The 21583-nt window shown below is 20.4% G+C and overlaps 1 protein-coding gene across 7 annotated transcripts in view; it reads left to right on the forward strand.

Annotated features, from left to right (window-relative positions):
• Nucleotides 1-21583, forward strand: part of LOC107997380 (protein Gawky) — a 41192-nt gene that overhangs the window by 4661 nt on the left and 14948 nt on the right. The window contains exons 3-18 of one of the 7 annotated variants that reach the window (XM_062086157.1): nt 1335-1528; nt 4168-4217; nt 4543-4655; nt 8104-8278; nt 8960-10513; nt 11032-11399; nt 11707-12040; nt 12454-12978; nt 13248-13624; nt 14087-14284; nt 15219-15374; nt 16665-17141; nt 17567-17666; nt 17742-17902; nt 18576-18796; nt 19598-19961. In XM_062086157.1, the coding sequence (XP_061942141.1) occupies nt 4587-4655; nt 8104-8278; nt 8960-10513; nt 11032-11399; nt 11707-12040; nt 12454-12978; nt 13248-13624; nt 14087-14284; nt 15219-15374; nt 16665-17141; nt 17567-17666; nt 17742-17902; nt 18576-18796; nt 19598-19961 (5079 nt within the window). In that variant the 5' untranslated portion in view covers nt 1335-1528; nt 4168-4217; nt 4543-4586. Of the gene's footprint in view, nt 1-1334; nt 1529-1836; nt 2217-4167; nt 4218-4542; nt 4656-8103; nt 8279-8959; nt 10514-11031; nt 11400-11706; nt 12041-12453; nt 12979-13247; nt 13625-14086; nt 14285-15218; nt 15375-16664; nt 17142-17566; nt 17903-18566; nt 18797-19597; nt 19962-21583 lie in introns of those variants that run through there. The other 6 variants (XM_062086156.1, XM_062086154.1, XM_062086151.1 and 3 more) reach the window with 6 other exon arrangements.

Raw genomic sequence — 21583 nt, forward strand, 5'->3', positions numbered from 1 at the left:
AATACTTTTTTTTGAATAAGATGATTTATTTTTATTATATTATTATACATATATATTATAATATGAAATGTAATTAAAATGAATATAATTGTATAAATATGTTTCTATTTTTTTAAAAAACAAATTTTATCATATTTATAATATTATAAAAGAATAAAAAATTATATAAGAATAAACATATTATTACTACTTCAAAATTTATTAATATTATTAAATATATAAATTGATTGCAAATTTAAAAAATCCAAAAATATGTGATATAATAATTAATTATAACAGTTTCAATTCGTTTTTGATTTAAAACGAATATTTTTTCTATTTATTCTATTTATTCTATTTATATTATTAATATTTTATTCTGTGCATTCAATTTTATTTATATGTATGATTTATATAATATTTATTTATATAATCGTATTTTATATAGAATATATAAATATTATTTATATTATTTGAGGTTATTTTTCAACGAATCATATACTGTTAAATTTGTTTTTGAATATACATCTTACATTATATCATAAAAATAATAAAATAACATATATGTTATTTTATTTAAAATTTAAACGACTTTGAAATAATAAATAAATATATTTTTTTAAGAAAAAAAGTTTTTAAATTTTAAAACATCTGTTTTTATAAATTTTTAAAATTTTCTTCTTCTGTGATTTATTATTTTATAAAAAATATAATAATAAAGATATTTTACACATAAACAATTAAATCTCAATAACTTAAATTTTTAGAAAAAAAAGTAAAAATTTTTGAATGATGGAAGTTTCATTTTATTGAAAAATTAAAAGATTTAACAAACAAAAATTCGATGTTACATAAATTTTACATAAGAATAAATATTTTTTCAATTGTAAAAGCTCAAAGGAAAAAAAATTTATAAAAAAATTATTTCTTAAAAATATTTAATTCATTGGTTTTAATATATATAAGTTAAGATTTAAATATTATAAAATATTTAATCAATACTTTATAAAATATAAACAAAGAAAATACGTGAAATGTTTGCAATGTTATAGTTTTTTTATATAATAAAAAATATTGATATGGAAAAATATTGATAATATATAATTTTTAAACAATTCTATTATAATTCTATTCTATATATAATTTCTTTTATTAGTTTTTATTAATCTTTAAAAATCATCTTATAAAATATTATTTTTTAAATAATATATATTTAAATTTTATTTAAGTAAATATAAAATTCAATTATAAGTAAAAATAAGTAAAAATATTTAATTAATCTATTCAAATCAATTATTATTCAATTTATTTATTTATATTAAAATCTGTTTACTGTTCATTCTGAAATGTGAAAGGGTCTTTTCATATGTACAACTATGAATCGGGTCTCGGTACGCGCATCAGCAACACCGAGCTTTCCAAATCCGGGAGAGTAGCGCCGCTCGCGGGAATAGCCTACCAGCAGAGCGGTACTCGCTCTGCCCGTTTCGTGCGCCAACGAAATATCTTCGACTAGACTGAAATCTTCTTCGGGCACCCAATATAAAAAGTAAGTTCTTGAATTTTATTTTATCATCGATAATACTATAATTATATTTTTATTATTTATATCTTGAAAAATTTTAGAAAAAACAGTTAATTTCTTTTTTGTTCTTAATTCTTTACATTTTATATTTTACGTTCTTTCATGAATACACATACACAAATTATATATATATACATACATGTGAATATATTTACAATATTACGTATAAGTAATACGTATAATGATAAATATATGCGCATATATATATATATATATATATGCATATAGATTATATACATTAATGTATATATATATATATATATACATGTATATAATTGGTATATATGTATTGAACACATGCGCGCGCGTGTAAAATACGCATACATTTAGCGCGCATTACCTATATATGCGCGCGCGCGTACACACACATATATATACACATATACGTTACGTGACTATACGTCTTGTGCACAATATATGGCGCCTATGTTGCTAGAAATATCTATTAATGTATTGTTTTACATATATGTATGCGAGTTGGGATAGATTAAAAATTTTTTTTGCAATATTTGTATAATATTTTTATATTCAGTGTGTATATGTGTATACATGAGACATATGTGTATAACAATTATCCGCGAAATGTACAAATTCCGTCTTCATTTTGTTCTCCTTCTACTTGTTATCTAACCTTATATTACGCACAGATTTGGTGAGTTGTGCATTTTGGTAGTGTTGTAGAACTTATTTGAATTTGTTATTATATTCTTTTTTATTTTGAAAGAAGTTACAAAATTCATAATGTATTGGTGAAACGGTAATATCGATCGAAACTATGATTTTCATTTCGGTGCTCAATGTGTATTTACGACATTTCATTCGTATAAATTAACTCACGATATAATGTGCGCATATAACTCTCCATATTTTATTTGATGATTGACAAATTTATATTATTCTATGAATAATTGTTGTAATAAAAGAAATTATTGTAATAATATAAGTCAGAAACATAATTGTGTGTGTGTGTGTGTGTGTGTGTGTGTGCGCGTGAGCGCGCGCGCGCGTGTGTGTATTGAAAAATCTTTAGTTTATTATCAATATTTCATATATATGTCATTATTAATTTATTCATAATTTAAATGATACATTTATAAATTTATGATTAGAACTATTTTATACAATTAAACTAATATTATTATTAATGATTTTAAATCACAAATTAAAACTTACTAATCTCAATAGATTCTTTTGCAATAATAAGTTTCATAATAAAATAGATAATGTCTTACAAATAAATTTTATGAATTATACTCATATGATTATTTTACTTGATGTAGAATTATAAAATTGTGAAATTGTATAGTAAAATTAACTTTTGAAAATAAATTGTGAAAAAATTAAATACTATGATTAGATACTATATTATACTATACTATATAAGATTAGAAAAAATAATTAAAGCTAATCATATTATTTATTTAATAAATATACAGAAATATTTCTAAAAACAAAAAATATATATATGCGCGCGCACACGTGCGCTCGCGCGCGTACAGAATATATATACAAATATATATATGTGTATATCATATAATATAAAAAAATCATATAAATTTATAGAGATTATTATATAAACAAATTGCAAATAGTAAAATATATTGATATGAAATATAAACATATTATATTATAAGTATATCTAATATCAAATCTAATATTCATACATATCATAAATGAATATATTAAAATAATTTCAAATAATAAATAATATAAATTATCTTATTTTTATATATATTTTATATATATTAATAGTTTTGTATAAGAAATTAAAAATCTGCTATAAAAAAGAAAATTATTGAAAAAAATAATTAATATATTAATAATTACATATAGAAGAATTATAATTATTTTTATTTCTATAGAAATATATATTATTTATAGAATTAATTTATATTTCTTTCATATATATATATATATATATATGTGTGTATGTATGTTTAATTATTTAAAATTACAAAATAAATTATTTGCAGAATGCTATTATTATATAATTTTTATAATATAATCATAAATAGATAAAAACACAAATACAATATTTTTTAAAATTATTTTTAATTCTTAGTTAATTTTCTTACTTTTGTTGTGTTTTCATAAAATATAATTTCATTGTTTAATTAGCTTAATACCTTTAAATGTCCATTATTTTGTCCAGAATTATTTTTTTTATATTATTACAATTATATGTTATTGATACTAATTATAATTAGAAATATATATACATATATGAATTTAAACATATTATATATTTAAAATTAAGATATTTTGCAAACTATTATATTATCATAACATTTTTATATATCTTTTATTATATAGAATAATCCAAAGAATCGTTTTATACAAGAAGAATTATGTAGTTTTATTCAGAAAAGATATATATTAAGTTAAACTTTGTAAATTTATTAATAAACAAAAATATATAAGAGAAAAATAATAGTAAAGAAATATGAAACATAATTTTATGTAATTGTTCTGATTTTTTTTTTAATAACTTTTTTTTATATTAATTTTAAAGATATAGTTATACTGAATTGTGTGAAACATACAAATATATTAATTTAATAACTATATTAATAATTTAATAAAATAATTTTTCATTATTATAGATCTCCACTGGCATGGAGCTAGGAGCACATTGATAGTGATAGTTTACAAGGTAAGTAATTTTATTTTGTAATATCTATTATTTAATAAATAAGTTTTAATTATAAAATAAAAATAACATGTTCAGAATATATTTTAAATATATTGTTTAAAATTTAATCTAAAATTTATTGTGCTTTTAACTAGAATTAACTAGAAACAACAAAATTTTATATTTTTTAAACAGTATACTTTTTTAATTAAAATAGCAATAAATTAATGTAAAATGAAAAGTACTATTTAATATAATAAATGTTTAAAAAATTATATTAATTTTATTAATACAAATATTAATATAATTTATAATAAGCAATAATAAATTCATAAATATGTCTTAGATCTTGGTTTCTATGCATTGCCTGCCAAAGAAGAACTGAGCCCAATGTTTCCACACAATTCTAGTTCACATGAGATTTCTACAGAAACAAATGCCTTCGTACAAAATTCCATGGTAAATATTAGTTACTGATTATAATATTTATTTAATTTAATTTTGAAATATTTTAATATAGTCTTTTTTTTAATTCATTTAATTCATTTAATATTATTCTTCTAAATAAAAATTGAAAAATCAAATAAACATAAAATGATGCATAGTTATTATTGTTAATATAATGTATAATAATAAAATAAAAATTATACTATTATAAAGTTTTTTGAAAAACATTAAGAATTTTCAAATATCTTTAGAAATTTCAAATATCTTATATATAAAAAATAATCCAAGAGAATATTTAAAAGTTCAAATATTATAATAATCAAAAAAAAAATTTTTGATTATTAAAAAATTGATTATTTTTTACACAATCTAATATAAATTGCATATTTTTAAAATTATATTGCATATTTTTATAAAGTAATTATGTTATAAAGTAATTATTTTTATATAAAGTGATTATTACTTGTATTTTTCCTTATATAAAAGTATAAAATATATAATTTCATTTATAAAAACTTTAAAACATATTCTCTTATTATTCAAACTTTTAAAATATTTTAAATTTAATTCAAAAAAGATTATTTTAAAATAAATTTCTTTATTAAGATAGTTATTCAAATATTTATTTTTAATTATTAAATTATTGAAGCAATTTTTAATCTTTCTAGAATTATTTTATATAAATAAAAAAATGGAAAATCCAAAAAGAAATTATTTATAATATTTATAAATTTTAAAAAATATAATTATAATTTCATCCTATTATTTCTTATAACATAATTTAAATATATAATTTAAATAAATATATAAATATAAAAATATATATAAAATTAGTTAAAATAAATTTATATGAAATTAATAAAAATTGTTTAATGAAACAATTTATATACTTATATACAAACATGAATTAACAAAATCAAATCATTTTTTATTTTTTTTTAATTTTGGAGAAAAAACTAAATAAAATTTTTTTTAATTTACACAAAGATTTATTAATGAAAATGAAAAATGTTATAAATTGCACATATTATAGATATATACCTGATAAATCTATAAAATCTTTTGATATTCTTTTCATTTTATGAATTTTTGAATTAAGATTTTTTAAGATTAGATTGTTTATATTTTGATGAGAATTATCATGTTCATATTTAATTTAATAAAATCACTTTTATGTATTTGATTACATTATTTAAATCAAATCTAAAGATTATATATATATATATCTATGTTAAAAATTATGTTAAAAGAAAGTGAAATATGAAATGATTTCTTTTTTTTCAAATTAAAAATCAATATTTATTTTCAAAAACAAATGTTAATAAAAAAAAATATGTATATATATTTTTGTAATTTTATAAAAATAAAAATTATAGTCATTTTAATCATTTAACAGTGAACAATATTAATAAATAGAATGTATTTTCATTTCTCCATACATTATATATGTCATATTTACATATAAAATTATTTTTCTAAATAATTTTTTTATTTTTTAAGATTTTAATATATAATATTTTTTCTTAAACATTATTCTTTGCAATATTTCATTTATTTTATAAAATTTTGCATGCATCATATGCTTATACAATTTAAATTTCTTTCATCATCAAAAGATTAAATCAGATATGCACATAATTGTATCACAATGTTAATATATATAATAATATATATATATTATATTATTATATTCTTATAAATATATAATTTCTAATTTTGTAATAAATATTTAGAGATTTATAAGTTCATTTATTGTAATATCAAAGAATATAACGATTTGAATTGTACATAACCTTATTATAACGAATAAATTTTGCAACACATTTCAATTTAATTCAATAAAGATTATTGATAGTTTGTTAGCTATATTATTCTGTTTCCGATACTATGTAAGAAATAGCAAAATTATATATACATAAATATAAATATAAATGTAAATTTTATTTTTATATTCATTTTTATTATTAATAAAATTTATTAATTAAGGTTATTTCAATATTATCATTATATTCATTATATTTTATATAATTGAAAATGAATGTATTATATTTATATACTTTCTATTTCTATTTCGAAAAATTAAAATAATATCTATTTAAAAAATAACTGAGCACATTTTTAAAATAAAAAATACTATAATTTTCGTAAAAAATTTATATAAAAAGTTATAATAAATTATTTCGTCACTTTACAAATAAATTAAAAAGATTTATGTAATTTAATTATAAAATAATTAAATTATCTAAATTTAAAGTTTCATTTTTTATAAATATTGATATTCTGAATATTATTATTATAATATATGATATAAACCACAAATTATTTTAACAAAAGTGTAGCAAATATGACTTTTTTAAAAAATTAAATAGCTCATAAAAGTTAATTATTTAAAATATAACGAATTTTTGAAGGAATTTCTTATAGCTTAAAAAATCTGTTCTTTTATTTCTTTAATTGGAATGACATATCAACTTTTTATTTATTTTATTATTATTTATATATTAAATAACTGATATTGAATATAATAATATTTATTTAAAAACATTTTTATATTATTATAATATATAGTATAAATTATGGATTATTAAAAAATTATAGTGAGGAATGTAACGATATTCACTGAAAAAAAATATGAAAAAAATTTGTTGCATATTATCTTCAATCCATATTTCCAACAGTACTCTTGAATATTTTTATAAAATGATTAATAATATTATCATAAAAATAAATACATATATATATATATATATATAATTAAATGAATAACAATTTAATTATATAATTTAATAAAACATTTAATAAAATAATTTTCAAAATATCATTTTCAATTTCTTTTATTATGTTTCTATAATTCTCAGAAGTTTTTTTTTGTTTATCTTTCATTGTAATTATTTAATTATATATGTAATATAAAAAATGTTTTAATTATATATCAGATAAATTAATAGATTTAATGTAATTGTAGAATAGAAGAAATATTTTAAATAAATATTATTAAATTTGATGACAATTATTTAAATAATGAAAAATAAATATAGCATTTTACTTAAAAAGATGTTATATATTATTTTCAATAATATTTAAAGAGTATAATATTAATCTTAACAAAATATTAATCTTAAAATTTTAAAAAAATGATTTGATTTTTATGTTGACATAATCAATGATAGAAATAAATAATATTGTTTTAAAAAAAAATATGATTAAATAAAGAGAAAGAAAATTAATAATATAAAAATAACAAAATAATTTTGAAATTTTTCTTTAGAATACATGGAATTGTTAATTTTATTTAATTAATAACATATATTAATAATTAGCACTTATTACATTTTAATATAAAATTTTTACTCATTTAAATAATTTTTTTAGTTTTAAAAAAATTAAAAAATTATGTTACATAAAATTAAATTTTTTAAGAAAAAATGGCATTCTATAATAATGATATTTTTTGTTTCAGGGGGATGTAGTAGTATTAGGGGAAAGCAGTCCGATAAGGGTTGGGAAGGGAAGAGAATCAGAGAATGATAGGTACTGTGATATCGAGTTCATAAAAAACATGATGGCCAAACCTAATAGCCATCTCAAAAATACCGCCGCCAATGACTTTTTAACCGTCCTGTCGAACCAAACTGGTAACTAAAATATTCTTGTATATATATATTTTAAATATTAAAAATATAATATTTAATATATAATATAATTGATATATATATAATTTCACATATAATGAATTAAATAAATATAAAAATGAAAATTAATTAAAAATATTTTGTTTAAAAACTATTTTAAGATTAAAGATTAATTGAATAGTGATTAATAATTTTTTTTTAAGAATAAAGTCATATCTTCATATAATATAGCATTAAAAAATATATATATATTTCTAATAAAATGAGAACTATTATATAATATCATATAAAAGATATTTTGGATGAAAGAGAAATGAAAATGATAAAATTATGTAAAAGACAAGAAAATATAAATTTGTCTTTCATAAATCACATTTTATTAATATTCTGAATTATTTAATTTTTCATTTAAATATCTTAGTTTCTCAAAAAAAATTAAATGTAATTTTGAAATCTTTGAAATATTTCTACTTTTGGAATATATATATTCATTGAATTATATATCATTCAAAATCATTATTTTTATTTTATGAAAATGATTTTTAATTTTGTTTTGAAAACATATGTAATTTCACTCAGTTAAAAAGAAAGTAAAAAGAAAAAATATTTTGTTTATAAAGATCTTATTGTTAAATAATATAATTATAGATTGTAGTTTTTATAATATCTTTTATTATGTTTTAGGCAAGTTTATCTTAACCAGTCGAAGCTCGACCTGCCAGTCAGTGGCGTCGTCAACCACAAAACACCCAACAAAAAATCATCTTCTAACTTACGATAATAATAATACTAATATTAATGATAATATTAATAATAATAATATTAATAATAATAATAATAATAATAATAATAGTAATAATAATAATCCTAAAATAAATCATCGCTCATATCGAGCGGAACATAATCATCAAGATGATCGAAAAATGATAACAGTTAATACACAAACAAGAAAAAGAAAACAACCGGGCTCGTCCGGTAATCACAAACCGGGTAGCTCCGCCAATAACTCTAAGTCTATGTCTAAGACATTAAGTGATAATAAGACTAGCTTTAGCATACTAAACATTAGGGTACTAAGTATAAGCGTAAATCTACGATTAACAGGAGATAAGTGTGCTATTGACGAAGGGGTACCTAGCCTAGTTAGGATACCCAAGTCTGATCGCCCCTCGTCATGCCACTTTTCTCTCGACTCTCTTGACAATTACTCCTTACTAGGATCCTGCCTTCATTCGGGCAAATACAATAATATTAAGTCTAATTCTAGCCTCTTAAGTAATAATAACGATAACTACAAGTCTGTGATATTGCTCAGCTCAACCAGTAACCATTATTTCCTCCGTGTTGAAATGGACGGTGGTGCGATTGCAACTAGTTTATTAAAACAAATGAAGCTAAAGTATCAAGCTTTTACTGGTGTAATCAATGAAAGAATTTCTTCAGAAAATCTCTGTGATTTCTATCAATTTAAAGAGACATTATACAAAGCTATCGGATTTAATGCTGAGGATGTTTTCACAGAAAGTCTGATAAATCCTAAGCAATTCATTCTAACCAGTTCGACCTTTCAAACTGCCCAGTTCATTGACAGTGAGAGTTTTAATGCAATGAAGACAACGGATGCCATTATAGTAAATTTATCTAATAGCAATCAGTTTAAAAAATCTAAAATTGCTATTTATTTGAAAAATGAACAAAACTCTGATCGAAACATTGTTTCTGTTCCATCGGAAAAAATTTTCAATAGAAACTATTCAATTTGTAATCTTCTTCCGGAGGAAAAGAATATTAATTATGCAAATGATATGACTCGAAATCATTTGATTGATTGTGCAAGAAATCTCATAGCAGCATCCATTGGAGTTTCCAAAGACATCTTACAAGTTCTCAAAACTGATCTTAAGCATATATTAACTCTTCTTTTTGGACCACTTTGCGATCTCGATGATTTTAATTTGGCATATAAAAAAAGATGGGGAATCTCTGGTAATCTTAGATTGATTGGCGGAGGTGAAAGTTCATTAAATACTGGTGGATCTGCAAATTGGGGTTCTACACAAACTAGTACTACAAATAATAATAATAATAATCAATCAGGTTGGGGAGGAAATTCTGGAAATCCTTCTGGAAATAGTGGAGCACCTGGTAATTGGACTGGAAGCAGTGTAAACAGATCAGTTGCTGGGAATCCAAATTCAAATCAAAATCAAGGACCTCCAGGTGGGCAAAATGTTCCAGGTAAATGTTAATTTTCTTTTATATAATTTTTTAGTTAAAAATTTCTACAGTACACAGTACACTTAATTTATATAATTACCTAATATATATATATATATATATAAAACACATACTATAAACTTTGATTTATTTTTTTATTAATTTGAATTGCAAATTAAGTTACAAATTATCTTTATATAATTAATAATTAATATATTTATTATTTTTATTTTGTTTATATAAATAAAAAAATATTTAAAAATCCAACTCTCTTTATATAGTTTTTATATAATTATTATTATTTATATATATAATCTTTTTTAAATTTAATTTAATTGAAAATTCCAAATTTAATTTAAAAAAATTATTTAAATTAATTACAATTTAAAATTATAAATTTATATATTAAAAATATTAAAAATATTAAAAAATTCATATATTAAAATATGAAAATGAAATAAATAAGAAAATATTCTTTTTTTTTTCTGTATTATATTGAATAGACAAAAATAATTTTATAGCAAATAATTATCTTTCAGGTAATGTGAATAAAGTAAGCAATCCAAATCAGCAGTCAAATCAACAATCAGGTCCTCCAACTTCTCAATCGAGTGGAACAAATCAAGGTGGTCAAAATAGTAATCAATGGTCACAAGGAAAGTCTAACAATCCTGGAGGACCAAGTCAAAATTCTTCTGTTCAAAATAATAATGCTTCAGCCCAACAGCAACAACAACAACAACAACAGTCAAATTCCAGTAATAATAATAATCAGTCAAATAATCAGGCTCAGGGATCTGTTAATAGTAGTAATACACCTGCAAATAATAATCCTTCAACAAAACAACAATTAGAACAGTTAAATACAGTGAGAGAAGCTCTTTTTAGTCAAGATGGTTGGGGTTGTGTGAGTATCTTCTTATCAGATAATTCGGTACTGAGTATATATATACATATGTATACATATACATGAATTTATATTTATTTTTTTTTTTTGAACTTATCTTTTGAAATGTGTACATCACTTAATTATGCTTATAAAAAATATATTTTTTTATTATTGTAATTTATATATATAATATAATTATAATTATATTAATATATATTATATATATTTAATATATATATATAAATTTTGAATCATTTTTTATATTATTATTTTATTTTTGTGTATCATATTATACTAACATTGAATTTTACTTTCTCTGTTGTAGCAGAATGTGAATCAGGATACAAACTGGGATGTCCCAACTTCTCCAGAACCTAGTATGTCAAAAGATGCAGTTCCAATGTGGAAAACACCAGTAAATAATGGTACAGATTTATGGGAAGCTAATCTTAGAAATGGTGGTCAACCTCCACCTCAACAGCAAGCTAAAACACCATGGGGTCATACACCAGCAACAAACATTGGTGGAACTTGGGGTGAAGATGACGAAGCAGCTGATTCATCAAATATGTGGACTGGTGCTCCAACATCTTCTCAACCAAACTCTGCAGCTGGACAATGGACAACTGGTACTAGTAATCAAAGTGGCATGTGGGGAGGTAATGATAAAATTTTATTTTTTTGTTACTTCTTGCTTTGATAATCAACATTTGCAAAATGAAATAAATAATTAAAAAATAAATAAATTTTATAAATTACAACATTACAACATTACAAATAAACATTACAAATTATATATTATAAAATGGAAAGTATTTTTAAATTTTGTTAAGTTAAAAAAGAAATGTGAATTTTTTTTAAATGAATCAATATTTCATTCGAAAATAAAATCTTACAGATTATGTGCATTAATTTTAATAAATTCTGTAATATAAAGATTGATAAATATTTAATGATTTTGTGTTTGTCAATAAATAAAAATAAGTCTGATAATATATTTAATATTTTTTAAATTAAGACTTTTTATATTATTAAAATAAAATGCGAATAAAATATGGATGATTTTTTACAGGATCTAATTGGGGTGATCCAAGAATTGATCATCGAGATCCTCGCGAACTTCGTTCTGTTGATCCTAGGGAGATGCGAGATCCTCGTGACCATAGAATGTCTTTGGATCCTCGAGAACACATACGTGTAATGGATCCAATGGCTCGAGATCCTAGAATGACGGATATACGTGGGGATCCTCGCGGAATTTCTGGGAGATTAAATGGTGCTAATGCGGATGCTATGTGGGGTCAACCACCAGGTCCTCCACATCATCAAATGGGACATCAACATCCTTCAGGGCCTCCAACAAAGATGTTGAATCCTTCCAATATAAATCAATGGGCTGCGCCACCGCCAAAAGATATTATGCCAGGTAAACCAACGGGTTGGGAAGAACCTTCTCCACCAACACAAAGAAGAAACGTTCCAAATTATGACGATGGCACAAGTTTATGGGGAAATCCTGCAGCCAATCAAAGAACTATACCTGGCAGTAAAGTTTCTCATTGGAAAGATATTCCAACACCAAATTTAGGACGAGGAGGTTTGTTTAATTTTTTTCTATTTATCTCTCTCTTTTTAAATATTTTCTTTTGAATTTATTTTCAAATTATGTTTTTATTTGTATTTACATATTATTAAAATAAAAATATTTTATAAAAAATATATAAATATTTTATTTTTTTATTTATAATTTTATTACAATTATTAATAATTATAAATATTTTATTAATTAAAATTTGTATAACTTACATGAAAATTTAATATATAAAAAACATATAAAATTATTCATTTTTAATTTTATCGTTATAGGAATGCAATGTCCTCCAGGTATGCCACAAAACAGAATGCCAGGTCAACCTGGAATGAAACCAGATGTTAGTGGACCAATGTGGGGACATCCTGGTGCTCCTGGTGGACGAAATGGTAGTTGGGCTGAAGGACCACATGATGCAGGTTCATGGGATGATCCAAAAACACCAAGTACCTGGAATGAAGCTCAATTAAATCCTGGCACTTGGGGTGGACCTAGTGCGCACAAACCTAAACCAATGGGACCCACTGGAAGCTGGGGTGATAGTGATATGGATCCTACTCCTAGTTGGGGTCATCCTGCAAAACCCACTCTTACGAAAGAAGTTATATGGAATAGCAGAGAATTTCGATATCTTTGTGACTTGGGATTTAAAGTATGTAAAAATTGTTTAAAGTTATCAAATAGAATCTAATAATCTCTGAAATTGAATTAAATAACATGAATTTGTCATAATTATAAATATAATATGTTTAATGTTATTAAAAATGAAAAAAACGAATATAAAATAATATAATTTTTATGCACTTTTTTATTAGGAAGAATTTTAAAAAATTGTATTAAAAATCAATTTATTGAAAAATATTTGAAAGCCTCATTTTAAAAGATGTTTACCAAATATTATATAGGATATTTATTAAATAAAAATACTATTTTTATTATTTCATTTTCTTAAATTAATACATAGTTTTAAAAAAATTTATATAAAATATAATTTTTTTAATTGATATATGATTTAATGATATATAAAAATTTAATGCTTTATAAAAAACAATAAACAATATTTTGGCAATAAGTAGTATCTTTTTATATTTAGTGATTGTATTTTTATTTATAGAAAGAGGATGTTGAATTAGCATTAAGAAATCGAGAAATGAATAGAGAAGAAGCTTTGGAACTTTTAAGTCAAGTGCGGCCTTTAGACCAATGGAGAAGACATGACGCACACTCCACTTATGATCCAACAAATCAAGCTACAACTGCGCCAGCATATCCTAGATTTAATCATGTCGCACAGCAAATGTCTTTTCCTCCGGTAAAGATTATTATTGATTTTGTTCTTAATAAATTATTTTTCAATTTTTTATATTTATATATAACATACATGTGCATATATAATATAATATGCAAAATAATTTATTTGTTTTATTTATGTTCAAATTATGGAATTTTTGAATTTTTACAATTATTATATTATATATTAGATACATAAATATATTTCACATTTAATTTAATTTAATAATATTTATTTAATTTTTTAATTTCAACAATTAAAACTTTTTAATAAAAACTTATTAATAAGTAGTGTAGATGTGATTAGTAAAATCTATAAATAAAGATAAATTTATAATTCATTGAATCAGATTTGAACTGATGTATTAAGATTACTTTAATACTAATATTATTTATTATAATAATCAAAAAGCTTATATTGACAATTCAATTCAAATATGATTTAATATGATTTTATCACATGTTTGATCCATATGATTGGTAATACATTGAATGTTCGTCAAAAATTTAATTGTTAATAATTACAAGTTTATTTATTGATTTTTACTTTCAATTGATATTTCCATTTATTTTATTTTGTTTTGATGTACAATAAATTCAAACGCAAATAATCGTGAATAAAAAACTTCCTAGATTATATAAAAAATAAAACTTTTATGAATAAAAAATATATATAATAATGTTCATTTCTAAAATTGGAATATTTATAAAACCATCAGATATGTAATTTTGAATTTATTAAGAAATTATATTATTAATATTTTATTTTTTTGAAACAGTTTCATCTTATTAGAAAATATTCTATTTTTTCAGTTGTATCTATAAAATATTAGTTTAAATTAATATATATAAACATGTAATATTTACAGTTAAAATATATAAAAAAATTGTCATATATAAAGAATGATTTTTAATTTAATTAATTTTTAATTAATTTAATTAATTATTAATTATAGGGTGCTGGAGTGCCAAGTGGAAACACAACTGGTAGTGTGGGAGGATCAGTTGCTAGTGCAAGTTTATTGAAATTGCAACAACAGCAACAACAAACTGCTGTTCCATTACAACAACAACAACCTAGTAGTAATGCACCTCAACCACCTTTTAATCAGGTAATTATTAGTAATAAAATGTTAATTAAATAAATTTTTTTAATTTGGAATATATAGTATATATAGTATATATATATATATATATATATATATATCTAATAAATGTAGTATTCATTTTGAAATATTAAAAATTAATTAAAATATTTTTCCATATTCTCTAAAACAATGTTTTGAGAATTGTTATATATATATATATATATATATATATATATATATATATATTATTAAATAATTTATTAATTTATTATATTATTAATTTATTATATTATTAAATAATTATTAAACAATTAAATAATTGAAAAATATTTGAATATATATATATATAATTATTAGTATTTATTAGTAATAAAGTTATTAATAATTATTAGTAATAAAATATTAACTAAATAAATTTTTTAATTTGGAATATATAGTGTGTATATATATATATATATATATATATATATATATATAAAAATTGTATTTATCTTGTTTTAATGTACATATAGATTATATAATTTTAATATATAATATATAATATATAATATATAATAGATCAAGCAATAAATAAATTATTCCTCCTCTAAAAAAAATATGAATAAATAAAAAAATATTTTGTATTATTAATATAAATATTCAAGTATTATATTCAAATATTATATTTATCATAATTATTAATATCTGCAAATATTTTTCATAACAAGAAATTAATTTAAATATTGTGTTTTGCATCTGATTTTTTAACATCTTTTATCCATTACAGTGTTAAAATGATTTTTCTTTATATTATTATTCATTTGAGAAAATTGCATGGTAATATATATGAACTAAAGGTATACTGAGTAATCTTCTAAGCTTCTAAGAAATCTTATATAGCATATATTTCAAATTAGGAAGCATTAAGAAGCATATATTCCATATTTAATGTAGCATAATGTATAATTCATGATACACTTAAATAATATTACATATTAACAAGAATGTATGTAATCATCTAATTGTATATTTCTTTCAAAAAAGAAAGTTAAGTTAATAGAGAGAAATAATAAATTTATTGATATAATCTATATATAATAATATATATCTATATATTATATCTATATATTATTATATATTTATATATATATTATAATATATAATAATTATAATATATATATAATGTATATAATAATATATATAATATATATAATAATTATATACATTATATAATTATATAATTATATAATATATTTTAAAAAAATATATAAAAGTACTTTTTAAAAAAAGAATTTAATGTACAAAATATGTACAAAATATTTTCTTTGGTTATAGGCTTCCAGAGCTCCACAAAATCAACCAAGTACTCAACAATTGCGTATGTTAGTACAACAGATTCAGTTAGCCGTCCAGGAAGGTTACTTAAACCATCAAATTTTAAACCAACCACTTGCACCTCAAACTCTAATACTTTTGAATCAACTATTGCAACAAATCAAAGTTCTTCAACAGCTTCATCAACAACATTCTGTACAAAGTACAATGAAGGGTAATGGGCAATCTGTTCTTCAGATCAGTGTACAAATTACAAAAACAAAACAACAAATAGCAAATCTTCAAAATCAAATTGCTGTGCAACAAGCAACTTATATGAAGCAACAGCAGCAGCAGCAACAGCAACAGCAACAACAACAGCAACATCCTGTGCCCCCATCTCAAAGCTCAGAATATTATAAAAGTTCGGTACATGATCCTATGTCAGCATTGCAAAATAGTTTTACGGACTTGACGATGAATAAGGAACCTCCTGTTGTAAGTATATTTTTTATTTTTTTGTAACATGCGTTTTTTTCATTATAATAGATTACTTTGTTATTATCTTGCCTAAAATATTTTTTTTGAATTACACAAATTTAATTAAAAAAGTTTCACAAAATTACATAGTTACAACATCTTTATTTCATCTTTTTTTGCTATTGTATTACTTGTCAATTTTATTAACATATATATATAACTACTGTTGTTGTTATTAATAACAACAACACTGCAGAAAAAAATTATTTTATGAAATTTTTTTGAATTAAAATTTTATGAAATTATTTTTTTAAATAGTGAATATTTCTTCATGATATACTGTATTATAATATATTGTTTAAAATATAAGAGTAATAAAATTTTTCAAGTTTATTTTAAAAATCTAATGTAATCAAAAATCAAAATTAATATTTTTGTTACAGAGTCAGCAACAATCAAGATTGAACCAGTGGAAGTTACCTTCTTTAGACAAGGATGGAGAGTTAGTTTCGAACGAGTTCTCAAGAGCACCAGGAACAACCAGTAAGCCAGCAGCTACACCGGCTGGTTTAACACGATCACACAGTAGTCCTAACATGAATCCTTTGTTGGGTCAAGGAGATGGTACATGGTCCACCAGACTTGGAGAGAGTGGATGGCCAGATCCAGGTAATACGGATTCTACTGATGGAAAGGATTGGCAGTCAACTGGTGCAACTACTGGTGCTGCTGCTTTTACCGATCTTGTTCCAGAATTTGAGCCTGGCAAGCCATGGAAGGTAATCCATTTCCAATATCGTACTTCCTATGTGAAGAATAATTTTTTTAGAATAAATATCTTATGATATTATTAATTTAAAATATTTTAAAATATTTATATTAAAATTTAAAAAATACAATATTTTATAACTATATTTATTATAAAAATATATATTAATAATGAAATAGATATTTGTGATTTATAATATAAATCACTGTTTTCAAAATATAAATTTTTCAATTATTTTAAATCGCACAATAATTAAATCAATTATTATTTGAAAAATTCATAAATTATACTGAAATTTATTTTTTGTATTGTATTATATTATATAATATATATATATATATATAATAATAATATATATATAATTTTTATTATATATTTTTTATTATAATTCATTATATGGATTATAAATATATTATATATATTAAATCTTACAATATTTATTCAAAGAAAAACAAATAAATTGAGATTAAAAGAAATGAAATGAAAACTTAATTATATTGAATTTTAATTAATTTTTGAATATCGTAGATTATATATTTATATGTACAATAAATCTATTATTTAATCATAAATAATATTTTATATTTTGTAATTTATAAATTACAGACGAATAAAAACATTCTTAAAAGTGATAGGTATTTATTCGGGTCCACCTATATTTAATTTTATTTTAGGGTACCCAGATGAAGAGTATCGAGGATGATCCAAGCATTACTCCGGGTTCTATCGTTCGTTCACCACTTTCTTTAGCAACGATTAAAGATCCTGATGCTATTTTCTCTTCAAGTAATAAGACTTCACCACCGCCACAACAACCTACCAATCCTGATACATCAATACCGAGTTTGAGTAATTCTACATGGACGTTTAATCCACCTGCTACTACTCCAAACGCATTTACTAGGTAATCTTTTTTTTACTATTGCTAATATTTCAACTATAATTCATATAGTAATTATAATTATAAACTGAAATTTGATAAATAAAATAATTTTGTTTTTATATTAACAAAACAATAAATATTGTTTATCAAGATTAAATTTTACTTCTTTATCGAATTAATAGTTGTAAAAAGAATAGGAATCAGAATTTTCTATTTTGTGTTTTTTATCTCATTATAAAATATAAGATTTAACGAATAGGAGAAAAAAAAATATAAAATATTAAAATTACATTAATATTTTGTTTACTTATTTTTATTTTTTTTTCTGTTTATTTGTAATGTGCGTGATGTATATTTGTTATTATTATAAATTATTATGAATAATTTATAATACAGTATAATTTTTTTTATATATAATTCGTGAATATTTGATGATAGATATTACATTATTTTAATAATTTTAATCATTTTTAATTAATTTTCAATTATTATTTTAATAATTTTTAATTTTTAATTTCATGTTTTTATATAAGTATTTTATTATAAAAGTAATTTTACGTTGAAATATTTTCTTTGCTAAAATTAATTAAAAATTAAGAATTAATTCTATATATTGCGAAATATATTTCTAAATTTTGAATTAATAAAATTAATTCTATATGTAATTCTATATTCTAAATTTATTTTATTGTCAATATTAATGTATATAATTTTTATTTCATCTTAATTATAAATAACAAGTATAATATAATATTTACATAAATTTGTTTTAATATATTTATATTTAATTATTTATTTATTTATTTAATATATAATTTTTAGCTCGAAAAATACTTGGGGTGAATCTGCACCACTGCCAACTGCAGTTACTTCAGAGCTCTGGGGAGCACCAATGAGTAAGGTTCGTGGCCCCCCACCAGGCTTAAGTAGTAAAGCCACGGGAAATGCGAGCAATGGCTGGGCAGGTTTTGGTACCGTCAGCAGATCCAGTTCATGGGGTTTTCAATCAAGCACAAATGCTGCCTGGGTTTCTACCTGGTTACTACTTAAGAATCTGACGCCTCAAATCGATGGTTCTACTTTGAAAACTCTCTGCATGCAACACGGTCCTGTTCAAGATTTTCGATTATACCTTAATCATGGAATTGCTTTAACCAAATATTCATCAAGAGATGAGGCTATTAAGGTTTAGTGTTTTTTATATATTTTTTCTATTGCATTAATCGCATTCATTTTTAACAATTTTATATCATTTTTTATTTTAATATTTTGAAATATGATTGAAGAAAATATATTTTTATATATTGGAGTTTTGCTTAATATATTATTGATGATTGAAGTTTAATATTGATCGATATTATTATATCATTATATATTAACAAAAATTTAAATTATTTTTAAATAATTTTTTAAAAAATTTTTTTATATTTATTCCTTTATTTGTTTATTTTATAAAAATTTAAGCATTTCATGTAATTAATATTTTCTATTTTTAAATAATAGTAATTAATATTATGTTAATAAGATAAAATAAGATTTATTTTTTTATTGCTAATATAATTAATTTGTTTTAAAAATTGTTTTAATTAAATAAATTTTAATAAAATTTATTAAATATGAATATGCAGAAATCTGAATAATTTTAAAATATTATTGAAATAATTAATTACATTAATCATTAATTTGAATAAAGTATTAAATATAATTTGGATTGTAAATGATTAAAGTTAAATTATTATAAACTTGAATTGAATTATACATTTAATAATTAAATATTTGTTTTATTATATCATTTTTATTTATTTATTTTTTATTATTTTTTATTCTTATATTATATTATTATCATTTTTATTAATTTATTTTTAAATTAAATTTTTTAATTTTGATAAATATTTTATATTAATGTTATATATTTCAGAAAGTTTGTAGTTTTCTTTTTAGTTCTGTAGTTTATTTTTTTTTAAAAAATCATTATTATAAGGATAGTCTAATATGTTTTATCATTGAATAAATTAATATTTTTTAAAGCAGAAACTTTATTCAAATATATATTCTTATATGATTTTTTTATATTATTATTTTATAAATAGAATCAATTTAACACATAATCAATTATATTATATAATATGAGTTTAGTATTTTCATTCTCATTTCTAATTTTTTTAAATGGATATGCATTTTTTCTCTGATTTTGTGAATGAAAAATTTGTTTGTATCATATTTTTGTATTCATTTGAATGATATATCATTAATTATTCCTATAAATCGTTTATATACATTTGTATGTACATTTTATACTTATTTTACGTAAATTTTGAATTTTTTTCAATCATTTTTGTGTTATATATATTTTCTTTTATAAATTTTGCTTCAAAATAGAATTGTAAAAACAAATATGTTTAACAATAATGTTTTGTAAGTAAATATTTTTTTTAATTTTTATAAAAAATTTTTTATAATTTTATTATATAATTTTATTATATATAATAAATTGATATATTTTAAATTTTATCAATAAAAACTAAATTAGTTAAATTATTGAAAATAATAATTTCTAATAATTTGATAAAATATCATAATAATTTTTTTTTTATTTGTCAAATATATTATATAGAGCAAAATAAAAAATAAAATGGTAATAAAATTTTTTGGATTAAAAAGAATTAATTGTACTTTGGTGGCGATATGTATTAATTAATTAATAATCGTTTCATGTATATAAACGAAAAGTAATAGAAATATTTTTTGTTTCATTAAAAAAGTAAAATGATTAAAAATAATTAAAAAAATTAAAAAAAATAGAATGAA

This window comes from Apis cerana, linkage group LG15 (assembly GCF_029169275.1).
Source record: "Apis cerana isolate GH-2021 linkage group LG15, AcerK_1.0, whole genome shotgun sequence".
Taxonomy (NCBI): Eukaryota; Metazoa; Arthropoda; class Insecta; order Hymenoptera; family Apidae; genus Apis; species Apis cerana.